General features: G+C 53.2%; 1 protein-coding gene across 2 annotated transcripts in view; it reads left to right on the top strand.

Annotated features, from left to right (window-relative positions):
- Positions 1-9757: 9757 nt before the first annotated feature.
- SH3TC1 (SH3 domain and tetratricopeptide repeats 1) overlaps positions 9758-25029 on the top strand; it is a 61433-nt gene continuing 46161 nt past the window's right edge. Inside the window, exon 1 of one of the 2 annotated variants that reach the window (XM_055434285.2) lies at positions 9758-9879. In XM_055434285.2, coding sequence (XP_055290260.2) covers positions 9766-9879 — 114 coding nt within the window. In that variant the 5' untranslated portion in view covers positions 9758-9765. The remainder of the gene's footprint in view (positions 9880-25029) is intronic. The other variant, XM_088836569.1, reaches the window with a different exon arrangement.

Below are 25029 nucleotides of genomic sequence, written 5' to 3' on the forward strand. Positions count from 1 at the left end.
AACAGTTGTGGCTTCGTTGTATCGGGCTTTGTTGCTCTGCAGCGTGTGAGATCCTCCAGGAGCAGGGACTGAGCCCGCGTCTCCTGCTTTGGCAGGCAGATTCCTTACCACTAAGCCACCAGGGAAGCCCAGGGAGGTTTTATATTGATTGAATAAAAGTTGGATTCAGATGAAAAGCCACTTTAGGGGAACTGGCAACTTCCAGACAGACTTATGGGGGCGGGCAGGCAGGCGGATGAGGGGAGGCCAAACAGACACATGACATGTCCACGTCCTTCTAGTCCACGATTGACCTACCTCACCCCTGGGCGCACCAAGCTCAGAGAGGGCAAGCACCCTACCTGCAGTCACACAGCCAGCCACCCACAGAGCAGGGGGGACGTGCGTGCTGTGAGCTCAGTCGTGTCAGACTCCTTGTGACCCCATGGACTGTAGCCCACGAGGCTCCTCTGCCCATGGGATTTTCTAGGCAAGGATGCTGGAGCGGGTTGGCATTTCCTCCTCTGGGAAGGAGAACCAGGAACACCGCCCAAATCAAGCGCTTTCTAATTCCAGGTGCTTTTTTTGTGTGTGAATTGTGGTGACTAAGGGGGCCTGCCAGAGCATTCTGTCAAGTCACTCTCATCCTCGTCCTTCCAGAAAATCAGGCCCTGTTTGTCATTTGCTTTCCCAAGGTGCAGACAAACAGACCTGCGGCCTTCCTGTGTTTCCTTCTCCAGAGCGATGGGGGTAGGGAGTGATGCTACTGAAGCAGCTACCATCTGCCGAAGGAGTGGACACCACCGTCGGCGAAAGTATTGCATTTGCTTTACCCAAGTCACACTGTCTGTCTTCCTGGCAGCCCCTGAGGTTGCTGGCTCCATTTCACAGATGAGAAAACTGAGACCCTCCCCAAGGTCCACCCAAAGCCAGCAAATGGCAGAGCAGAGAGGTGCACAGACCCTAAGTGTGGCTGATGCCAGCGTCCATGGTCTGAACCACCTCGTCCGCCTCCCCTCACTGAAACACAGATGGCCCCTCCCGGGCTAGTGATGTTGAAAGTGAAAGTGAAAGCCGCTCAGTAGTGTCCGACTCTTTGCGACCCCATGGACTGCATAGTCCATGGGATGCTCCAGGCCAGAATACTGGAGTGGGTAGCCTTCCCTTCTCCAGGGTATCTTCCCAACCCAGGGATCGAACCCAGGTCTCCCACAGTGCAGACAGATTCTTTACCCACTGAGCCACCAGGGAAGCCCAAGAATACTGGAGTGGGTAGCCTATCCCTTCCCCAGCGGATCTATCCAGGGACTGAACCCAGGTCTCCCGCACTGCAGGCGGATTCTTTACCCGCTGAGCCACCAGGGAAGCCCAAGAATACTGGAGTGGGTAGCCTATCCCTTCCCCAGCGGATCTATCCAGGGACTGAACCCAGGTCTCCCGCACTGCAGGCGGATTCTTTACCCGCTGAGCCACCAGGGAAGCCCAAGAATACTGGAGTGGGTAGCCTATCCCTTCCCCAGCGGATCTATCCAGGGACTGAACCCAGGTCTCCCGCACTGCAGGCGGATTCTTTACCCGCTGAGCCACCAGGGAAGCATGTGACGTTAGCGGCTCGCTAACATTTCTTATCACACAGTTTCTGTGGATCAAGGGCTCTTGTGAGGCTGCAGTCGGGGCATCAGCCAGGCTGTGGCCTCCTCTGAAGGTTGCTGGTGAGGGGAAAGATCGCGTCTGAGCTTGCTCACATGTGAGCCTCCTTTCCAAGATGGACAACCTGAGGGTTAGAGAGGTTAAGAGTCTGACTCAAGGAGACACAACCCACAGTGTCGGAACCAGGGGGATTTTCCCGTTCCACGCCATCCTGCCTCCTGTGAATGGTGGGTGTGCGAGACGCAGGCAGAGGGGAATGGCGCTTGTGGTCCCCAAGGGAAGGACCCCTTCTCTGTCCTCCATATACCCGCTCCATGGATATTGCCCTCCTGAGTCCTGGCTTGGCCGGCTCTTTCGCATCCCTGCCCTGACCTCACAGATGCAACTCGGGCTGGGAGGGGGCGTCTGTCTGCCCGGGACTCCGAGCGCATCATCCTTCTTCCCCATCAACCAGCTCCTCGTCTGGAGAGGAGAGACCGCTAAGAGCGCCAGCACTGCCTTCACCTTGTCTTGGTCAGCCGGTGACTGGTCACCCTGAACAGGGCACCAGGCACCAGGCTAGCCACAGGTCCTGCCAGTGGGGCTGGCGGAGCCCCTGGCTGTGTTAACTGTTGCTCGCCCCTTTCACCAGCTCGGTGATGTTGGGCTCACTCTGTCTCCACTTAGCTCCTTTCTAAGAGGGTGAGACCAGAACGCCCACTGACTAGAGCTGCTCTGGTGACCAGGCGAGGACCTGTGTGGCCCATGTGCCTGGGGACAGCGTCGCCACTGCAAGCCATTAATAAACGCTGTGCATGCCTGCTGAGTCACTCAGTCGTGTCCAGCCCTTTGTGACCCTATGGACTGGGGCCCACCAGGCTCCTCTGTCCATGGGGTTTCCCAGCAAGAATACTGACGTGGGTGGCCATTTCCTCCTCCAGGGGATCTTCTCCCCTGATAGAACCCACGTCTCCTGAATTGGCAGGCAGGTTCTTCACCACTGAGCCACCTGATGTGCCTTCAGTTCAGTTGCTCAGTCGTGTCTGACTCTTTGCGACCCCGTTGACTGCAGCACGCCAGACCTCCCTGTCCATCACCAACTCCCGGAGCCCACTCAAACTCATGTCGACTGAGTCAGTGATGCCATCCAACCATCTCATCCTCTGTCGTCCCCTTCTCCTCCTGCCCTCAATCTTGCCCAGCATCAGGATCTTTTCCAATGAGTCAGTTCTTCTCATCAGGTGGCCAAAATATTGGAGTTTCAGCTTCAGCATCAGTCCTTTCAATGAACACCCAGGACTGAATTCCCTAAGGATGGACTGGTCTGATCTCCTTGCAGTCCAAGGGACTCTCAAGAGTCTTCAACACCACAGTTCAAAAGCATCAGTTTTTCAGCACTCAGCTTTCCTTATAGTCCAACTCTCACATCCATACATGACTATGGAAAAACCATAGCTTTGACTAGACGGACCTTTGTTGGCCAAGTAATATCTCTGCTTTTTAATGTGCTATCTGGGTTGGTCGTAACTTTTCTTCCGAGGAGCAAGTGTCTTTTAATATCATGGCTGCAGTCACCATCTACACTGATTTTGGAGCCCCCCAAAATAAAGTCTCTCACTATTTCCATTGCTTCCCTATCTATTTGCCTTGAAGTGATGGGACCAGATACCATGATAGTTGTTTGAATGTTGAACTTTAAGCCAACCTTTTCACTCTCCTCTTTCACTTTCATCAAGAGGCTTTTGAGTTCCTCTTCACTTTCTTCCATAAGGGTGGTGTCATCTGCATATCTGAGGTTATTGATATTTCTCCCAGCAATCTTGATTCCAGCTTGTGCTTCTTCCAGCCCAGCGTTCCTCATGATGTACTCTGCATAGAAGTTAAATAAGCAAGGTGACAATATACAACCTTGACGTACTCCCTTTCCTATTTGGAACCAGTCTGTTGGTCCATGTCCAGTTCTAACTGTTGCTTCCTGACCTGCATACAGGTTTCTCAAGAGGCAGGTCAGGTGGTCTGGTGTTCCCATCTCTTTCAGAATGTTCCACAGTTTATTGTGATCCACACAGTCAAAGGCTTTGGCATAGTCAATGAAGTAGAAATAGATGTTTTTCTGGAACTCTCTTGCTTTTTCGGTAATCCAATGGATGTTGGCAATTTGATCTCTGGTGCCTCTGCCTTTTCTAAATCCAGCTTGAACATCTGGAAGTTCATGGTTCACATACTGTTGAAGCCTGGCTTGGAGAATTTTGAGCATACTTTGCTAGCATGTGAGATGAGTGCAATTGTGCAGTAGTTTGAATATTCTTTGATACGCATTACCTGTCACTGAACTCGTACCTCTACTGTATGATGAAGAATCAGGGCTTTAACAAGTGGAGACCAGGGTGGTTGCGGGTGGTTACAGGAACACAGCCTGGGGGTGCTCCTCCTGTGCCCACCGTAGGGGTCTTAGCCTCTCAGGGCCATGCTCAGCCTTCCACTAGAGGGCAGTGGCGAGCAGGGCTTGCCCCTGGGTTTGGCCTGAACATGAAGGTGGGGACCCCCAGGGATCTAATCTGATGGGGATGGGGAAAGGGAGACCAAGTAGGGAGGGACTGGCTGAGAGACACTCGTGGGGAGAGTTACTCCCCTCTCCCAGCATCCCTGGGGCTCATCCAGCACGTGCCTCTTCACAGTGGGGGATTGGGGTGGAGAGACACGCCATGAGCAAAACCGGGGGCGGGGGGTGGGGGGAGGGCGGCTGAGGGTCCCGAGCCCAGGTCTGCTGAGGACAGCGGTGCCAGGGGCCCACCCTCGGGCTCAGAAACTTGCGCTGAAGGCCTTCCTGTCTGAACGTGCACCCCAAGACAGTCTCCTTATCCACTGTACTTTTTCTGATTAGAAAACAGCCGTCTTCGATTGTAGGAGTGGTACACCCTGAAAACCCGGAAGGAGTCTGACGAACACTTAATGGCCCTGACCTCATCACTCTGATGACCGCAGAGAACAGGTTTGCGTTCTTCTGACCCGGTCTCTCTTATTCGAAAGACCATTTTCAAAACCAAAAACGGGCTCCAGTCACCCGTGGTGTTTTGAAATCCCCTCCTCTGGCCTAGCTTTGCAGGCTGTGCGTGCCAAGTGACTTCAGTCATGTCTGACTATTTGCGACTAGTTCCCACCAGGCTCCTCTCTCCCTGGAATTCTCCAGGCAAGAACACTGAAGTGGCTGCTGTGCCCTCCTCCAGGGGATCTTCCCAACCCAGAGATGGAACCCAAGTCCCGTTTTTCTCCTGCACTGGCTTGTTTACTGCTGGTCGGCCTTGCTAACTCAGTTGGTAAAGAATCCACCAGCACTGCAGGAGACCCTGGTTCAATTCCTGGGTCGGGAAGATCCGCTGGAGAAGGGATAGGGTACCTACTCCAGTATTCTTGGGCTTCCCTGGTGGCTCAGCTGGTATAGAATCTGCCTGCAATGTGGGAGACCTGGGTTCAATCCCTGGGTTGGGACGATCCCCTGGAGAAGGGAAAGGCTACTCCAGTGCCCCCTGGGAGGCCCTTGCAGGCTACTTTGAGAGTATTTTCAAGTTGTCAGTGTTTACCCTGCCACCACATCAGCCTCCTACTGTCTGTGGTCTGGGGTAGGCCCAGCCCTGGAGGGAGTCCCAAGGGACGTCACAGGAGTGCGCTGAGACAGCCTCTGTGACCCTGACTCAGGAACCACGTTCATATGGCCTTGGGGTGTTGCCTCAAGCTGCCGCTGGGGTCATGCCTGTTGCCAGCAGGCCTGCAGTCTCGGGTCCTGCCCCTGTTAGCATGTCGCCCTGGCTGCAGGGCACACTGCTTATCCCAGAAGGAGTGAGACCAAGCGCTGTCCCTTTGACTCAAGCTTTTGTTTCCCCGCCATGAGTATCTCGGCCTGTACAGCCTTCTAGCTTCTTGTAGGGCCTCCTTGCTCAGAAGGAGTCATGCCTGCCCCTCAAACCACCATCCACCCTTCCCTGCATGGCTTGCCTGGGCATCTCCAGGCTGGGGAGACTCACCCAGCCGACTGCCTGACCCCCTCGACATCGCTCTGTCTTGGACGACCAGGGTGTCCTGGCCAGTCCTTCAGGATCACGGCTGGTAAAAAAGAAGTTGCACTTGGCTTTTGTTTCTTTAAAGCAAGATTTCCAAAATGGTCTTTAAAAGGTTAAGACAAGAAATCTGGGATGTAGGCGATTTGTTTAAGTGAATTCTGGCCTCCTCAGCACCAGTCCCCGTGGCGAGATGGTCTGCATTTTTCTTGCCCATCAGGGAAGCCCTCGGGTTCCTTGTACCAGTTCCGAGCCCATCACAGTCAGGTGCAAGGGGACGGATGTGAGGCTGCTGAGGGGGTTCTCAGAGAGGAAGGAGAGGCATCAGGGCCTCCCATGTGCGCTCATGACGGCCTCGGGCCGCTTCGCCAACCCCACAGAGAGGAGCAGTGATACCTGCGGCCTGGCAGAGGCGGAGGCATCTGCCCTGGGACTGTAGTGCCCAGAGGGCTCCCGGCCCAGCCACTTCCCATTTGCAAATGGGGAAACTTAATTTCCCCAGGGAGACCTATGATTGCCCCACAGTGCCCCAGAACTGAAAAATATAGGGTTCCATGGGGTTTCCCTGGTCATCCAATGGTTGGGACTCCATACTTGCAACGCAGGGGGCGCAGGTTCGATCCCTGGTCAGGGAACTAAAAGTCCCACAGGCAGTGTGGTGCAGACGAAAAGAAAGGAAAAGACAGAAACCTGTGAGAAAACCAGCGGGGTTGAGGGGGTGGGGGCGCAGGGAACAGGTCTCCAGCACTAAAGAGCCTCCAGACCTGAGACCTGAGAGACGGGGAATCGCGTGGTGGGACCCCAGCTTGGGGACTTCTGTGGGGAGAGTCTGCCCAAGCCCCTGGGCCACTCAGGGCCTTGGTCTCCACCGTGAAGAGGGCCCTGGCTGGGTGCTGGGAATCTAAGCCTGAGCCCGGTGCCTGGTCCCTGCCGGCCCTCAACCTGGGGAAGGGCCCCCGAGGAGGGCGGCCAGGGTCTAACTACCTCTCAGCCCCCAATCTGGCCTCCCTGGGGCCAGGGACCGGCACCCTCCCCAGGCTGCTGGATGGGGTCTGCGGGTCAGCCTAGGCCTGGGGCCAAGCCACAGGACGGAGCTTGGGGGTGGGGCGGGGGCGCGGCTGAGAATGCCAAGGCTCTGAGCTGCTTCCTGGGAGCCAAGCCGCCAAGCCCTGGTCTAGGGACGAGGGTCACGGTTCAGCACTTGCAGGGCACCAGCCAGGAGCTGGGGGCGCTCCCAGTGCCTGCGGGACAGTGTGCCCTCTGCGGAGGTGCAGCGGGCCCTTGGTGAGCCACCGGGGAACACAGCCCTGTAGGTCCAGACGTCCCGACTTTTCAGAACCTGTTTTGGGTGAAATCTCTTCTTCCCACTGTTGAAAATAAATCAGAGGTCTGTAAGCCCATCGTGTGCGGACCAAGGGTGGCTGACAGTTGGGGACACTGAGCAGTGTGGGCCCTGAGGCCAGAGCCCCAGCCTTGGACAGGCTGGACCGGTGAGTCCGAGGAAGCATGGGGGACAGCTGGGTTTCTGGACTGAAGTGACAGTGGCAGGGGCCACAGGCCCAGGCGTCAGGTGTCCACCCAGAGGCTGTGTGGTGCGGGCTCTGCGCTCTCACCGGGAGTCAAAGCAGAGGCAGCGCCAGGCACCTCGCACCTCATTCCCCCACTCACCTGTTCACTCAGCCGTCCTCAGAGGGGACGGGCACTGAGCGGCCAGCCCCCGGCCATCTCCCGGCCAGCCCCCGGCCGGCTCAGGCCCAGCCCTTCCTGCCTGAGCCAGCTCGCCCCCAGGACGGCACACGCACCTCGTGCAGTCAAGTCAGAGCCACAGGGTGCCTGATAAAACTGCACATCTGGTGTGTGTGGGTAATGTGTGTGTGCATATTGTGTGTGTGTGTGTGTGTACTGTGTGTATGGGTGTATGTGTGTATGTATATGAATGTGTGTATGTATGTGTATGGGTGTGTGTGTGTGTGTGTGTATGTGTTTGGATGTATTGTGTATGTGGGTGTCTATGTGTATGGGTGCATTGTGTGTATGGATGTATATATGTGTGTGTGTATGGGTACATTGTGTGTATGGGTGTATATGTGAGTGTATTGTGTGTATGTATATGGGTGTATGTGTGTGTATGGATGTGTGTGTGTGGGTGTGTATGGGTATGGGTGTGTGTGTGTGTATGTATATGGGTATGTGTGTGTGTGTGTATGGGTGCATTGTGTGTATGGATGTATGCGTGTGGTTGTGTGTGTATGTGTTTGGATGTATTGTGAGTATGGATGTATATATGGGTATGGGTATGTATCAGCATGTGTGTGTATTGTATGTGTGGCTGTGTGTGTGTATTGTGTGTAGGTATATGGGTGTATGTGTGTGTATGTGTGTGTGTGTATGGGTGTATGTGTGTATGGGTGTATGTGTGTATGTGTGTGTGTGTGTTGTGTATATAGGTGTGTGTGTGGATGTATGTGTGTGTGTGTGGATGGGTGTGTGTGTGTGTGGATGGGTGTGTGTAGATGTATGTATGTGTGTGTGTGTATGGGTGTATGTGTGTATATGTGTGTGTGTTGTGTATATAGGTGTGTGTGTGTAGATGTATGTGTGTGTGTGTATGGGTGCATGTGCGTGTGTGGATGTATGTATGTGTGTGGTGTATGTATGTATGTGTGTGTGTGTATGGGTGTATGTGTGTATATGTGTGTGTGTTGTGTATATAGGTGTGTGTGTGGATGTATGTATGTGTGTGTGGATGGGTGTGTGTGGATGTATGTATGTGTGTATGTGTGTATGGGTGTATGTGTGTATGGGTGTATGTGTGTATATGTGTGTGTGTGTGTTGTGTATATAGGTGTGTGTGTGTAGATGTATGTGTGTGTGTGTTGTGTATATAGGTGTGTGTGTGGATGTATGTATGTATGTGTGTGTATGGGTGTATGTGTGTATATGTGTGTGTGTTGTGTATATAGGTGTGTGTGTGGATGTATGTATGTGTGTGTGTGTATGGGTGTATGTGTGTATATGTGTGTGTGTGTTGTGTATATAGGTGTGTGTGTGTAGATGTATGTGTGTGTGTGTATGGGTGTATGTGTGTATGTGTGTGTGTGTTGTGTATATAGGTGTGTGTGTGTATGTATGTATGTGTGTGTGTGTATGGGTGTGTGTTATGTGTATGGATATGGGTGTGTGTATATATGTGTGTGTGTGTGTGTGTGTGTGTGTTTATATCTGTGGGTAGGGCTTAGTTTCGAGCCCTCGGAACTTACTAATGCATTTAGTTCTCACAAACGTTGCTGAGGGGGCCACACACCTAGCTCGCTTCCATTTCAAAGACAGGAGAGGGAGGCACACAGAGGATAAGAGACCCCCGCAAGTCACACAGCGAGACCGGGACGGCCCCCGCCCTGCTGTGGTTTGGGCATCTGAGAAGAGGCAGGGGGCATGTCTGTCACAGGCCCCCGGTGATCTGCCCACCTAACTGGATGTCTGAAGAACATACCATTTCGGACAGGGGTGCCCCTTGCCTGATGACAGGGCCACCCGGGATTCGTTAACAATCCAGATTTCTAGGCCCTGCCCTGGCAGGTGCTGGTCTGGCATCAAGGATCTGTAAATTCAAGGTCACTCGGTGCCTGCTTAGAAGCTCGCCTGGGACATGGTCCCTCTGGACGCCTCGGGACCTGCTGCTGGCGTGGCCAGGCCCAGCACAGGGAGGCCGCTCAGCGGACCTTTGCTGAGCTCCTTGCTACAGAAACCCGGCCCCAGCAAGAGCTGTGAGCAGCCCAGCATCCAAAGGCCCAGCCTCTCTGAGGCGCAGACACCCAAGAGGCGGCACCTGTCACCTGGTGTCCCCACGTCCCGGCACCCAGGCCGGTCAGAGAGCCAGGTTCCTGCTGTTTGTGCCTGTAGGCAGCTTCTCCCCGCCCGGCTGGAGAATGCTGACCCGGGAATTACTGACTTCCACCAATGCTGATAAGGAGGAGGAAGGTCGTGGAGGAGACCCGGCCCCTTCCCAGTGGGGCGGGCCAGCCACGGGCCTAGCCAATGACCCAGGCCGACAGCCCTGGCCACCTGATCGGAGCCTAGAGGGCCAGCTCGCTACAAATGTATGCCTTCCTGCCAGGACAGGCATCACGCGGCCGGGACCATCGCAAGGGGCCAGAACAGGAACAGAGGCAGTTGCGGGGCCCCAGGAGCCTCCCCCCTTCCCTTCCCCAGCGGGGTAAGTTCCAGACCGCCTACAAAGCAGTCCCCAGCCCCATGCGTGCTTGCGGAAGGTCACCTGTCAGGACAGGGGAAGCCAGGGGAGGGTATGCATGGGCATGCACCCTGAAACCATCCTGGCTGGGGAGAGGCGGGGCAGTGCTCAAGCGGCCCCACATCCGAGGAGGGGGCCGCCAGACGTGAAGCTGTACCTTGTCGAGGCAGCAGTAGTGAAGCAGAAGGTGCATGCCTCTTCCTGGTGGGGGTGGGGGTGGGCCTCTTTATGGCCCTGCAGGCTGCAGCCCCAGAGATTCCGATCCTGGCTGAGCCCCTGGCCTGCGAGTAAGGGACCCACCTCTGAGCCTCAATTTGCATTCTGTGAGATGACAGCATGCGTGTTGGGGCCAGCAGAGTGTCCCTAGGTGGTCAGTGGCTGAGTCCAGCACCAATGGCCCTGGAGAGGAGCGGGAGCCTGGGGCTGGAGGGCCGGGGTAGGGGCCAGGTCCCTCGCCCCTAAGGCTGTCCGCCTTCCCTGGGGGTCAGCCCCGAGGGGTCTCTGCTCCCTCTCCATCCCCCAACCCCCACCCCAGTCGCCCAGGGGCCAATGTCCCTGCAGCCCTGGGGACAGCCCCTCTCTCCAAGAGGGGCTTTTGGACAAGGAAGGGTCAGAGGGCATGAGGGGGAAGCAGCTCTGTCCCTGGGTCCTGGGGTGCACTGCCAACTTCATACAGGTGGGCCAGTGATAAGGGGCATGTTTGTGGTCCAGGCGAGGCCGTGCACCTCCGACCCTTAGACTCTGTGAGCCCGGTGGCCCTTCCTCCTTCCCCCAGGGGGCTGCAGGCGCAGCCCCAGGCAGAGTCTTGTTTACAGGATTCTCAGGTGACCCGTGGAAGCTGGGTTTCCAGGGTTGGGGGTGGGAGGTCGGGAGGTGGAATAACTTGCTAGAGACCACCAGCTCATAGTGGCTGGAACTGGGGTCTCCTCCGAAGGCCTGCCTTGGCCTTCCTGGTGCCCCAGGGATGGAAGGAGAGCCGGGCTCGGGCCCTCTCACCTTGCTCGTGCAGCTGGGGGAGGCACAGCACAGAGACGCGCCAAGGTTGGCCCAGGGCCGCACAGCGAGCTGGCCTGGGACATGCCCTCCAGGGTCTTCGGCCTTTAACTGTTCTCTCTGTTCACTTCCAGGTGGTTCCAACTTACTGGGCCTTTAAAAAAAAATAGATATGATTTTTTTAAGAACAGTTTTAGACTTCCAGAACAATTGCAAATAGAGCACATGGAGTTCTGGCAACCCCACACGGTCTCTGGTGCCTTTGTAATGGCTCATGAACCAGTGTTTGTCCATTAGTACTGAGGAAAGCCCGTGCTTCACTCAGCTCCCCTTCGTTTCTACCCGATGTCCGTTTTCTGTTCTAGGACCCCATCCAGGACACCACGTGACATTTAGTCATCACGTCTCCCAGGGCTCCTGGGCTGGGACGGTTGCCCAGACTTTCCTTGTTTCTTTGTTGTTTAAATTTTATTATATTGAAGTACAGTCAATGTTCGGTGTTGTGTTAATTCCTGCTGTACAGCAAATCGGTTTTATGTGCATATATATATATATATATATATATATACACACACACATTCTTTTTCATATTCTTTTCCATACGGCATGTCATCGAATGTTGAAGAGAGTTCCGTGTGCCACATAGTAGTACCTTGTTGTCCACCCAGTCTATATATAATAGTTGGCATCTGCTAACCCGCAAACTCCCACTATACCCTTCCACCGCCCCCCTCCCGGCAACCTCAAGATTACTGTCTGTGTCTGTGAGCCTTTTTCCATTTCACAGATACATTTCTGTCGCTCTTTAGATTCACATGTAAGCGTCTTTCTGACTAACTTCACTTAGTGTGGCAGTCTATAGGTGCCTCCACGTCGCTGCGAAGGGTATCATTTCATTCTCCTTTATGGCTGAGTCATATCCCATTGTATACAGGCACCATATCTTCTTTATTCATCCATCTGTCGATAGGCATTTAGGTTGCTTCCACACCTTGGCTCTTGTGAATAGTTAAACTGCTATGAACATAGGAGTGTATGTATCTTTTCTTAAAAATTCATTTTTGGCTGAGCTGGGTTTCGCTGCTGCCTGGGCATCCTCTAGTTGCAGTAAGCGGGAGCCGCTTTCTAATTGTGGGGCATGAGCTTCTCATTGAGGTGGGTTCTCTTGTTGCGGAGCAGGGGGTCTGAGGTGTTCGGGCTCAGTAGTTGAGGCACACGGGCTTGATAGCTCTGCAACATGTGGACTCTTCCCAGATCAGGGATTCAACCCAGGTCCCATGCATTGGCAGGCAGATTCTTAACCACTGGACCAACAAGGAAGTGCATATCTCTTTGAATTAGAATTTCTTCTGGATATATGCCCGAGTGTGGGATTACTAGATCATTTGGCAGTTCTAGGGCTCCCCAGGTGGCACTAGTGGTTAAAGAACCTGCCTGACGTGAATTTGATCCCTGGGTCAGGAAGACCCCCTAAAGTAGCAAATGGCAATCCACTCTAGTATTCTTGCCTGGAGAACTGCAAGGACAGAGGGGCCTGGTGAGTGTGGGTCCATTTGGTGGCAAAGACTTAGAGCTGACTGAAGCGACTGAGCACAGCATAGCGCAGGGTAGTTCTGTTTTCACTTTTTAAAGAAAATTCCATACTGTTTTCCATCATGGCTGCACCAATATATATTCCCACCAACAATTTAGGAGGGTTCCCTTTTCTCCACATCCAATCTAGCAAGTTTTTAGTAGACGTTTTTATGATGGCCATTCTGACTCCAATACTTTGGGCATCTGATGCAAAGAACTGACTCATTTGAAAAGACTCTGATGCTGGGAAAGGTTGGGGGCGGGAGGAGAAGGGGACGACAGAGGATGAGATGGCTGGATGGCATCACCGACTCTGTGCACATGAGTTTGAGTGAACTCCGGGAGTTGGCAATGGACAGGGAGGCCTGGCGTGCTGTAGTCTGTGGGGTCGCAGAGAGTCGGACACGACTGAGCAACTGAATTGAGCCGATTCTGACTGGTGTGAGGTGATGCCTCACTGCAGTTTTGATGCGCGTTTCTCTAATAATTTATGATGCTGAGCATCTTTTCATGTGTCTGTTGGGCACCTGTATAGCCTTTCCTTATTTTAATTTTTTGAGGAGTTTTGGTTTGGCGCTTTGTAAAATGCCCCTCAATTAAGATTTGTCTGATTCAGTTCAGTCACTCAATCATGTCCAGCTCTTTTCGACCCCATGGACTGCAGCATGCTAGGCCTCCGTGTCCATCACCAACTCCCAGAGTTTGCTCAAATTCATGTACATTGAGTCGCTGATGCCATCCAACCCTCTTATCCTCTGTCGTTCCCTTCTCCTCCTGCCTTCAGTCTTTCCCAGGATCAGGGTCTTTTCCAGTGAGTCAGTTCTTTACATCAGGTGACCAAAGTATTGGAGTTTCAGCTTCAGCATCAGTCCTTCCAGGGAATATTCAGGACTGATTTCCTTTATGATGGACTGGACTCTTGCAGTCCAAGGGACTTTCAAGAGTCTTCTTCAACACCACAGTTCAAAAGCATCAATTCTTCAGCGCTCAGCTTTTTTTATGGTCCAACTCTCACATCCATACATGACTACTGGAAAAACCATAGCTTTGACTAGATGGACCTTTGTCGGCAAAGTAATGTCTCTGCTCTTCAATATGCTGTCTAGGTTGGTCATAGCTTTTATTCCAAGGAGCAAGCGTCTTTTAACTTCATGGTGCTTTGTAAAATGCCCCCACTTAAGATTTGTCTGATTAGACAGAAATTATGGCTTGCATAACTCGATGAGGCTATGAGCCACGCTGTGTAGAGCATGGTGGAGAGTTCTGACAAAACATTGTCCAGTGGAGAAGGGAAGAGCAACCCACTCCATTATTCTTGCCACAAGAACCCCATGAACAGCATGAAAAAGCAAAAGGCTATGACAGTGTAAGTTCAGCCCCCAGGTCAGAAGGTGTTCAGTATGCTACTGGGGAAGAACGGAGGGCAATTACTAACAGCTCCAGAAAGAATGCGGCAGCTGGGCCAAAGCAGAAACAACACAGATATGATGGGTCTGGTGGTGAAACTAAAATCTGAAGCTGTAAGAGCAATATCGCATAGAAACCTGGAATGAATTAGGTCCATGAATCAAGGTAAATTGGACGTGGCCAAGCGGGAGATGGCAAGAGTGAACATCGACATTTTAGGAATCAGTGAACTAAAATGGACTGGAACGGGCAAATTTAACTCAGATGACCATTATATCTACTCCTGTGGGCAAGAATCCCTTAGAAGAAATGGAGTAGCCCTCACAGTCAGCAAAAGAGTCCGAAATGCAGTACTTGGGTGCAGTCTCAAAAACGACAGGATGATCTCCGTTTGTTTCCAAGGCAAACCATTCAGTATCAAAAGTAATCCAAGCCTACGCCCCAACCACTGATGCCCAAGAAGCTGAAGTTGACTAGTCCTATGAAGACCTACAAGACATTCTAGAGTGAACACCAAAAAACAACGTCCTTTTCATTATAGAGGATTGGAATGCAAAAGTGGAAAGTCAAGTGATACCTGGAATGACAAGCAAGTTTGGCCTTGGTGTACAAAACGAAACAGGGCAAAGGCTAACGAAGTCTTGTCAAGAGAACACACTGGTCATAGCAAACACTCTTTTCCGACAACAAGAGACGACTCTGCACGTGGACATCACCAGATGGCCAACACTGAAATCAGATTGACTATATTCTTTGCAGCTGACCATGGAGAAGCTCTACACAGTCAGCAAAAACAAGACCAGGAGCTCCTGGTCCAGATCATCAGCTCCTTATTGCAAAACTCAGGCTTAAATTGAAGAAAGTAGGGGAAATCTCTAGGCCAACCCCTTATGATTATACAGTGAGTAATGGATAGATTCAAGGGATTAGATCTGGTAGACAGAGTGTCTGAAAAGCTGTGGACAAAGGCTCATACCATTGTGTAGGAGGCAGAAGCCAAGACCATCCCAAAGAAAAAGAAACGCAAGAAAGCAGAGTGGTTGTCTGAGGAAGGCTTTCCAACAGCTGAGGAAAGAAGGGAAGCAGAAAGCAAGGGGGAAAGGAAAAGATACGCCAGACGGCGTGCAGAGGTCCGGAGAACAGCAAGGAGGGACAGGCAGGCCTCCTTAAAGGAACGATGCACAGACCGCGTGCAGAGGTCCGGAGAACAGCAAGGAGGGACAGGCAGGCCTCCTTAAAGGAACGATGCACAGACCGCGTGCAGAGGTCCGGAGAACAGCAAGGAGGGACAGGCAGGCCTCCTTAAAGGAACGATGCACAGACCGCGTGCAGGGGTCCGGAGAACAGCAAGGAGGGACAGGCAGGCCTCCTTAAAGGAACGATGCACAGACCGCGTGCAGGGGTCCGGAGAACAGCAAGGAGGGACAGGCAGGCCTCCTTAAAGGAACGATGCAGAGAAAACAGAGGAAAAAGACTGGACATCTCTTCAAGAAAACTGGAGATACCAAGGGAACACTTCATGCCAAGATGGGCTCGATAAAGGACAGAAACAGTGAGGACTTAACAGAGGCAGAAGGTTAAGAAGAGATGGAAAGAACACACAGAAGAACTGTACAAGAAAGGCCTTGATGACCAGGATAACCACAGTGGTGCGGTCACTCACCTGGAGCCAGACATCCTGGAGTCTGAAGTCAAGTGGGCCTTAGGAAGCATCACTATGAACAAAGCTAGCGGAGGTGATGGAATTCCAGTTGAGCTATTTCAAATCCTAAAAGATGATGCTGTGAAAGTGCTGCTCTCAATATGCCAGCAAATTTGGAAAACCCAGCAGTGGCCACAGGACTGAAAAAGGTCAGTTTTTATTCCAATCCCAAAGAAGGGCAATGCCAAAGAATGCTCAAACTACTAGACAATCGTGCCCATTTCAACTGCTAGTAAGGTTATGCTCAAAATCCTTCAAGCTAGGCTTCAGCAGTAAATGAACCAAGAAATTCCAGATGTTCAAGCTGGATTTAGAAAAGGCAGAGGAACCAGAGATCAGATTGCCAACATTTGTTGGATCATAGAGAAAGCAAGGGAATTAAAAAAAAATATCTACCTATGCTTCATTGACAATGCAAAAGCCTTTGTGTGGATCACAACAAACTGGAAAATTCTTCAACAGATGGGAATACCAGACCACCTTACATCTCTCCTGAGAAACCTCTTTGTGGATCAAGAAGCAACAGTTAGAACCTTACATGGAACAACCCCTGGTTCAAAATCAAGAAAGGAGTGTGACAAGACTGTATATTGTTACCCTATTTATTTAACTTATATGCAGAGTATATCATGGGAAATGCTGGGCTGAATGAATATCAAGCTGAAATCAAGATTGCTGGGAGAAATATCAATAACCTCAGATACGTTTCTGTCACAAAAAGCCTTATCCTGTATCTGTCCTGACCCAGTCCTAGAATCAGCCATTTCTCCAAAGATTCTGTCTACTGGAGAATGGCTTTAGGAACGAAGGTGTTTTATCTGCACAAGTGTGTGCCTGTTGCTACTTGTGTCTTTTCTTTTAGAACCTCTCAGCTGATATATATGTATATATAAACCCATGGATATTTATATATAAACACATATATAAACACATGAGTGTGTGTACACATATCCATGGAAACACACACATCTATAAGTTAGCCTGTGTATGTTGCTGTTCAGTCACTCAGTCGTGTCCAACTCTTTGCAACCCCATGAACTTGTCCTTATCCTTCAGTGTCTCCCAGAGTTTGGTCTGTTTCATGTCCATTGAATCAGTGACGCCATCCAACCATCTCCTTCTCTGTCGTCCCCTTCTCCTGCCTTCAATCTTTCCCAGCATCAGGTTCTTTTCCAGTGAGTCAGCTCTTCATATCAGCTGGCCAAAGTATTGGAGTTTCAGCTTCAGCATCAGTCCTTCCAAAGAATATTCAGGACTGGTTTCCTTTAGGATGGACTGGTTGGATCTCCTTGCAGTCCAAGGGACTCTCAAGAGTCTTCTCCAGCACCATAGTTCAGAAGCATCAATTTTTTGGCACTCAGCCTTCTTTATGGTCTAACTCTCACATCCATACATGACCACGGGAAAAACCACAGCTTTGACCAGATGGACTTTGTCAGCAAACTGATGTCTCCGCTTTTTAATATGCTCAAGGCGATCGTTTTTCCCGTGGTCATGTATGGATGTGAGAGTTGGACTGTGAAGAAAGCTGATCGCCGAAGAATTGATGCTTTTGAACTGTGGTGCTGGAGAAGACTCTTGAGAGTCCCTTGGACTGCAAGGAGATCCAACCAGTCCATTCTAAAGGAGATCAATCCTGGGTGTTCATTGGAAGGACTGATGCTAAAGCTGAAACTCCAATACTTTGGCCACCTCATGCGATGAGTTGACTCACTGGAAAAGACTCTGATGCTGGGAAAGGTTGGGGGCGGGAGGAGAAGGGGACGACCGAGAATGAGATGGCTGGATGGCATCACCGACTCTGTGGACATGAGTTTGAGTGTACTCTGGGAGTTGGTGATGGACAGGGAGGCCTGGCATGCTGTGATTCATGGGGTCACAGAGAGTCGGACACGAGTGAGCGACTGAACTGAACTGAACTTAGGTTGGTCATAGCTTTTCTTCCAAGGAGTAAGTGTCTTTTAATTTCATGGCTGCAATCACCATCTGCAGTGATCTTGAAGCCTAAGAAAATAAAATCTGTCACTGTTTCCACTTTTTCTCCATTTGCCATGAAGTGATGGGACCGGATGCCATGATCTTAGTTTCAAGCCAACTTTTTCACTCTCCTCTTTCACTTTCATCCTGAGGCTATTTGGTTCCTCTTCACTTTCTGCCATTAGAGTGGTATCACCTGCATATCTGAGGTTATTGATATTTCTCCCAGCAGTCTTCATTCCAGCTTGTGATTAATCCAGCCACTATAAGTTGGTGTGTGTGTGTGTATGCTAACCCGTCTATATACCTGTATCTGTGAGTTTGCCTGTGTATACGTGTATTCTAACCTGTGCATACACACACATCTAATGAGTATTTCTACATGTAACACATGTGTCTCTGTCCAGTGAAATTCAAATCCGCACTGGAGTCTCCAGTTCTCAGGCAGCACCCCACGGGTCATTCCAGCTTCCTCTCCTGGGTTTTCTGTAATTCCTGCTCCAACAGTGAGAAACCTGTCTGTCACCACTGAGCACCATTTACTTAACTGTTGACATTCAGACTGCTGGACACACGTACAGAAGTTTAAGATTTTGAAACCCAGGCCCTGTGTGAAACATGGTGGCCAGCTGGGGCCCGGGACTCAGAGGTGCGGCCTTTCCGTTCAGCCTTTAGCCGGCACTTGTCGCCTGGCTGGCAGGCAGGCGCCGCACCCCTCCGGCCAGTGAGGCACTGCTTTCATTCACAGTGCCGTTCACAGCTCTGTTGGACTAGCCTCCACCCTGGGATTCCCGAGTCCTCTTGAATCTGTTTTATTTTCATACGTTAAAGTTCGCTTTGTGCTGTAAAGTTTAAAGTCTTTGGGAAAACGCACGGCATCAGGTAGCCACTATCACAGGACCACCCTAAAAAGTCCCCCGGCTTCCCTGCCCAGCCCTCCACGGCCGCTGATGTATTGACCCTTCCAGTTTATTCTCACAAAGGCAGGGAATTTGAAAATATTCTAACCCCCCTTCAGAACACAGAAGGTAGCGCACAGATCACTTTGCTTCCTGCTTTCCCCACTCACTGTGGCTCAGAGGTCTTCCCTTGCTCACGCTCGGAGACCGGCTTCAGGCTGCTCGGTGCCAGTCTGGAGCATGAATTATGCGACTCCTGGGTCATTTCCAAGGTGTCGCTGTTACAGAGCCCCCACCCCCTGGAGCCCTGCCCTGTCAGAAGCGGGCAGTTGTCTGCAGAGTGTTCCCACAGGTGGGGCTTCTGGGCAAAGGGCACTGTGGTTTTATAGGAGTTGGCTGGTTGGCTGGTAGTCTGCCGTCAGCATGGCATGACACTGCCCTCCCCACAGCCCGCCAAGGGTGTGCCAACAGAAGTCAGGGAGGAGCTGGGAGGTGACAGAGGATGTCTTGTCCCAAGGAACGCTTTGTCCTTCTGGTTGGGGGTGCTGAGCCTCGCGTCATATATTTTAAGGACAAATAGGAACTGTCTGTGTCCAGTCTGCCCTGTTTTCTGTGGAGTCATTGGTCTCTTCCTCCAGCATCTCAGGTGAGAAAGAGAGAAAAGAAAGTGAAGTCGCTCAGTCACGTCCGACTCTTTGCGACCCCATGGACTATAGCCCGCCAGGCGCCTCCATCCATGGAATTTTCCAGGCAAGAGTCCTGGAGTGGGTTGCCGTTTCCTTCTCCAGGGGATCTTCCCAACCCAGGGATTGAACCCGGGTCTCCCACATTGCAGGCAGATGCTTTGCCATCTGAGCCATGGGGTCTCGAGTTTCAATTAAAAATACCTTCTGGGAGAGGGTGTGGTCCAGCCTGACTTTAAACCAAAACCCACAGCAGATTGTGTTTGTTGAAAATTAAGAGTAAAGGGACTGAGATAAACAATAGACAAACCCCAGCTGAAGTTCAGCCTGCAAAACTACCTGGCCCGTGCTCAGAACTATCAAAGTCATGAAAAACATGGAAAATTTGACAGTCGGGCCCAGCCCAGAGGAGCCTAAAGAGACGCGATGCTTAAGTGTGCAGTGGTGTCCCCATTGCCCGCTGGGGATAAAAGAGGACACTAAGGAAAGGCCAAGGGAACCTAACGAAGCCTGAGCCCCCACCACGTGTCAGGAGCCACGGATGGCTCTGAGGCAGGGACCAGATGGAAGGGGAGACTCGTACTGACCCTCAGTGAGGGGTGTGAAAGGAGAAGGTCGGTGCCCACGGGAGGCAGGGGACAATGGAAGAAGCAGCTTGTTCCGCTCCTCCTTATTCTCTCCTGGAACCGGGAGCAATCTGGGAGGGCTCCCAGAGGAGGTGATGGTCAAGCAGGGCTTGGTAGAATGTGTAAGAGTCTATCAGGCTGCCACGGGGAAAGGAAGGTATTCTGGGCATGGGAGCAGCTTGAGCCAAGCTCTCCCCACGAGAAGTGGCCGAGTGCAGTGATGCACAGACTGCTCCCTGCCCGGGCGTGGGGGCAGTGGGCGATGATGGGAGACCCCAGGCAGAGGGCTCCTGGCCTCTTCTGGGCCTGCTGTGTCCCTGCATCTCCAGCAGGAATGTGTGTCTCATGTGGCAGGAACCCCCTGGCCTTGCCTGCCTGACCCTTGGCTTCGTGATGAGAATCTAAAGCCCAGCCTCTGGTAGGGGGTCTACTTTGGCAGGAGCCCAGTTTGCCTCCTGTTGCAGGCTACACAGCCCTTGGGGTGGTGAAGTGCTGGACACGACTGAGTTCACACACGTGCACACACACGCAGTCAGCCTCCCATGAGCCGAACCCACCGTCCCAGTCCCTCAGCTTCTCCAGGGCCTCTAGCCCTGAGGGCCTTTGGCTCTTTGCGGGCCCCGCTGCCCAAACTTGGATGCTGTCAGAAGGTCTGTCACCCCCTCCTGTTGTTTGGCCCCGCTCATGGGCACCTTCCTTCCCCTTCCTGGTAAGGGATGACAAGCCCTTCTCCTTGCGGCCACCACCCGCCCTCCCTCCTCACGCCTTACCCTGCCCTGCCCTCTGGCCATGCTGGGAACCTCCCTTGCCTGCTCTGACCTATCCTCCAAGGCTGTTCAGGTTCTGTGCCTCCTCAGTTGTGTCTGACCCTGTGCAACCCTACAGACTGTAGCCCGCCAGGCTCCTCTGTCCATGGGGATTCTCCAGGCAAGAATACTGGAGTGGGTCACCATTTCCTCCTCCAGGGGATCTTCCCAACCCAGGGATCAGAACTGCATCTCATGGGGCTCCTGCACTGGCAGGTAGATTTTTTTTTTAAACCACTGCACGACCTGGGAAGCCCAAAGTGTTAGTGACTCAGTTGTCTCTGACTCTATGTGACCCCACGGACTGTGGCTCAACAAGCTCCTCTGCCCATTTAATTCTCCAGGCAAGAATACTGGAGTAGGTTGTCGTTCTCATCTCCGGGGGATCTTCCTGACTCAGGGATCAAACCCAGGTCTCTTGCATTGCCCATGGACTCCTTATAGTCTGAGCCACTAGGAAAGCCAAGTCAGGTCAGTTGCTCAGTCATGTCTGACTCTTTGCGACCCCATGGGCTGCAGCACACCAGGCTTCCCTGTCCATCACCAACTTCCGGAGCTTGCTCAACTCATGTCCATTGAGTCGGTGATGCCATCCCACCATCTCATCCTCTGTCGTCCCCTTCTACTCCTGCCTTCAATCTTTCCCAGCATCAGGGTCTTTTCCAAGGAGTCAACTCTTTGCATCAGGAGGCCAAAGTATTGGAGCTTCAGCTTCAGTCCTTCCAATGAATATTCAGGGTTAATTTCCTTTAGGATGGACTTGCTGGATCTCCTTGCAGTCCAAGGGACCCTCAAGAGTCTTCTCCAACGCCACAGTTCAAAAGCATCAATTCTTTTGCATTCAGCCTTCTTTACGGTCCAACTCTCACATCCATACATGACTATGGAAAAACCATAGATCTGACTAGATGGACCTTTGTCGGAAAATTATTGTCTCTGCTTTTTAATATGCTGTCTAGGTTGGTCATCGGAGAAGGCAATGGCAAGCCACTCCAGTACTCTTGCCTAGAAAATCCCATGGATGGAGGAGCCTGGTAGGCTGCAGTCCGTGGGGTTGCTAAGGGTCGGACTCGACTGAGCGACTTCACTTTCACTTTTCACACATTGGAGAAGGAAATGGCAACCCACTCCAGTGTTCTTGCCTGGAGAATCCCAGGGACGGGGGAGCCTGGTGGGCTTCCGTCTGTGGGGTCACACAGAGTCGGACACGACTGAAGTGACTTAGCAGCAGCAGGTTGGTCATAGCTTTTCTTCCAATGAGCAAGAGTCTTTTAATTTCGTGGCTGCAGTCACCATGTGCAGTGATTTTGGAACTCCAAAAAATAAAGTCTGACACTGTTTCCACTGTTTCCCCGTCTGTTTGCCATGAAGTGATGGGACCGGACGCCATGATCTTCGTTTTTTGAATGTTGAGTTTTAAGCCAGCTTTTTCACTCTCCTCTCTCAACCTTCCTCAAAAGGCTCTTTAGTTCTTCTTTGCTTTCTGCCAAAGGGTGGTGTCATCTGCATGTCAAGGGAAGCCAAGGCCCTGACCAAATGTTACCATCTCCAGGAAGTCTTTCCTGACTCAGGAAGCTGAGTTAATCTCTTCACCCCTGCTACCCCACCCACCCGTGTACGTCCTCAATCTGGGTTTGTCTGAAGTTTTTCTCATGATAATACTGAGGTCATGGGTTTGGGGGAAGAAGGCTAGAGGTAAAAAATGCCCATTTCACTCCGTCCTGGCAAGGGGGCCTGATGTTGACATGACCTGTCACTGGGCGGGTGCTGGGCCCCAGGCCAGGGCAGACAACAGAGGCCAGAGCAGTGGACTCACCCAGCTTCCCACCTGGACAGAGCCTGTGCTGTTCACCACCTTAGCTCATGGTGTGCAGGGTCAGCGCAGCATGAACAGGGCTGGTGTGTGAGAGGCTGGCACCACAGAGCTGCCCTCTGTGAAGGCCAAAGAACTCTGTGCAGGGCAAGAGGTGGAGGCCGTGCCCACCTGCATGGTGAGGGGAGACCCAGGGCTCCCACCTGGGTTGGCACCAAGTCAGTGGGTGCTCCGACCACCCTCTCCCACTATGTGGCCTGTGAAACCTGCAGCTGGGTGGCCGGATGTATGAAGGGTACAAGTGTGGACATCCACCTGCCACAGGGCCGCTGCTCGGAGCCTGCAGTGGCCCCGTGCATAATACCTGAGTGAGTCCCTCCCACCCAGCTGCCCCCTGGAGAGCCAGGAGGAAAGTGGGCACCTGGAAATGGGCGGGAGATAGGGGTCAGTGTCCTGCACAGCTTTGCCTGATCAGAGGCGATAACTTGGGGGGCTGCCCCTTCTGCGTGTCTGGGACGGGCAGATCCCACACACGGCTCCTGTTCAGACATCAGTTTGTTAGTCATTCAACAAACAGTTGCAGACTGCCTGGACAGAGCCCTTGAGTGTTAATCTAGTGGCACCTGGTTTCAGCCCAAAGGTGCTCAGGGCCCTCGGGGCTGGGGAAGGGCTGGCTTGTCCATGTCAGGCGATGCAGGAGGGAGAGTCGGAGACAGACAGGAGTCAGTGTCAGCGCCTGGAAGAGACGATGACCGGGAAGAGGGGCTGCAAACGCAGAGGACGTGGAGATCACAGCGGGGGTCGGGGAGCCCAAGGGCCGCAACTGTTTGGGGAACAGGCGGCTTGACGTGACAGGTCCAGGGAAACTGAAGGACCAGTGGCCAATGGTGCCACCACTGAGATTCAGGGGACGGAGGGGTGGGTGATGGGCCACGAGGCACGTATCCAGTCCCACCGAGAGGAAGGCCTGGCTCCGCCCTCAGGGCTGAGTGGCACCTGGACCGTCCGAGTCGGGCAGACGGCTCTGAGGTCCTTGGCGTTCGTGCTCACATCTAAGGGCGAGCCCAGACAGGGCAGAGGGGCGGGTGAGTGAGAGGAGGGTGTGCTCAGCTGGGCAGAGAGTGGCTGCTGAGGGGCCAGTGAGAGGCAGGCGGGGACAAAGCCATCGGACTTAGTATCCTGCAAGGTGCTGGCAGCCTGGATGAGGGCAGTTGTGGGGAGTGGGGAGTGGGCGGGGTCAGACTCAGGAGGGAAAGCAGAGCTGGCTGGGGTGGGGGGCTCTGGAGGTGTTGCTGGGAAGGGAGAGGGGATGCGAAGCAGCCAAACGAATGAAATGGGGGCTGAACCCCCCCCGGCCCGAGGCGGTGTCACCCACGTGCAGTTCAGGCACAGCTGAGGGTGACTCTCAGGGGAGTCCTGCGGAAAATCCCCCCGGGCCCTCCTGCCCTGCTCGGCCTGCCGTGAGTGAACTGTGACCCATTTCCATGAGGGGGTCTTGGCAGGGAGGACCCTTGCCCTCTGGAGAGGCCTCTCTAAATTGTCCTGGGCCTGGGTTAATGTTTTCTTAGCCAAATTCAAGATCTACCCCCTGGGGCCTGGGCTGGAGGAGGTCCAAGTCTCCAGTGGGGTTGCCATACCCTGCTTCAGGAATACCGGTGCTCTGGACCTTGCGAGGGCCTATGGGATCTGGGTATCCCTGGGGTCTCACTTACACTGATCGGCCTCCCCACGCTCTTGGGGACACGGCAGCGGGGAAGCCCTCCCCGTGCATCCCAGTCTGGGGTCTCCTACTCCCGTTGCCTCCAGGCACCCGCCTCCCAACCCCACCACCACTCAGAGGCCACGTGGTCCAGGAGGGACCCTGAGACCTGGCCACTGCCAGCCTTGTGGCCGCTCAGAAACTTGTCCCTCATTTTTTAAAAAGAATTTCATTTGTTTGTCTGGCCGTGCTGGGTCTTCACTGCCACGGGCTTTTCTCTACCTTGTGGTGCAAGGGCTCCCTACTGCAGTGGCTTCTCCTGCTGTGGAGCACGGGCCCTAGAGCAGGTGGGCTCAGCAGCTGCATCCGTGGGCTCAGTAGCTGCGTCCCATGGGCTCAGTAGCTGCGTCCCGTGGGCTCAGCAGCTGCGCGTCCCGTGGGCTCAGTAGTTGTGTCACGTGCCCTCAGTGGTTGGTGCTCGTAGCTTAGTTGCTCTGCAGCATGTGGGTTCTTCCCAGACCAGGGATGGGACCCCCGTCTCCTGCACTGGCAGGCAGATTCTTCCCCACTGAGCCACCAGGGAGGCCCCTCATCCCTCACTTTGTAAAGGATGGGGCTGCTTTGCCCTGGTGGGCGCCACGGAGCCCCTCTGCGGGTGTGACGAGAGGGTGTGTCAGTCTGCGCCTTGCCCCCATTTAGGCTGGCAATGACCAACCTACTGTAGGCAGAAATGACCAACTCCCTCCGAGTGCCCGTGCCACGTTACTTAGGGCGTTGACGAGGGAGCACCCTCTTCTAAACGCGGAGTAGTCCCAGGCCCTGGCCAGCTCACGTGCTGAGGAGGGGAGATAGGGCAGCAGAAGCAGTGATTCCTGGGCAGAGGGCGAGGCCTGCCCGGACGGAGCCTGAGCCGGGCCAGTGGGGGTGGCGTCTT

The sequence above is a fragment of the Moschus berezovskii genome, chromosome 5 (assembly GCF_049115385.1).
Source record: "Moschus berezovskii isolate FMDL1 chromosome 5, NW_MosBer_1.0, whole genome shotgun sequence".
Classification (NCBI taxonomy): domain Eukaryota; kingdom Metazoa; phylum Chordata; class Mammalia; order Artiodactyla; family Moschidae; genus Moschus; species Moschus berezovskii.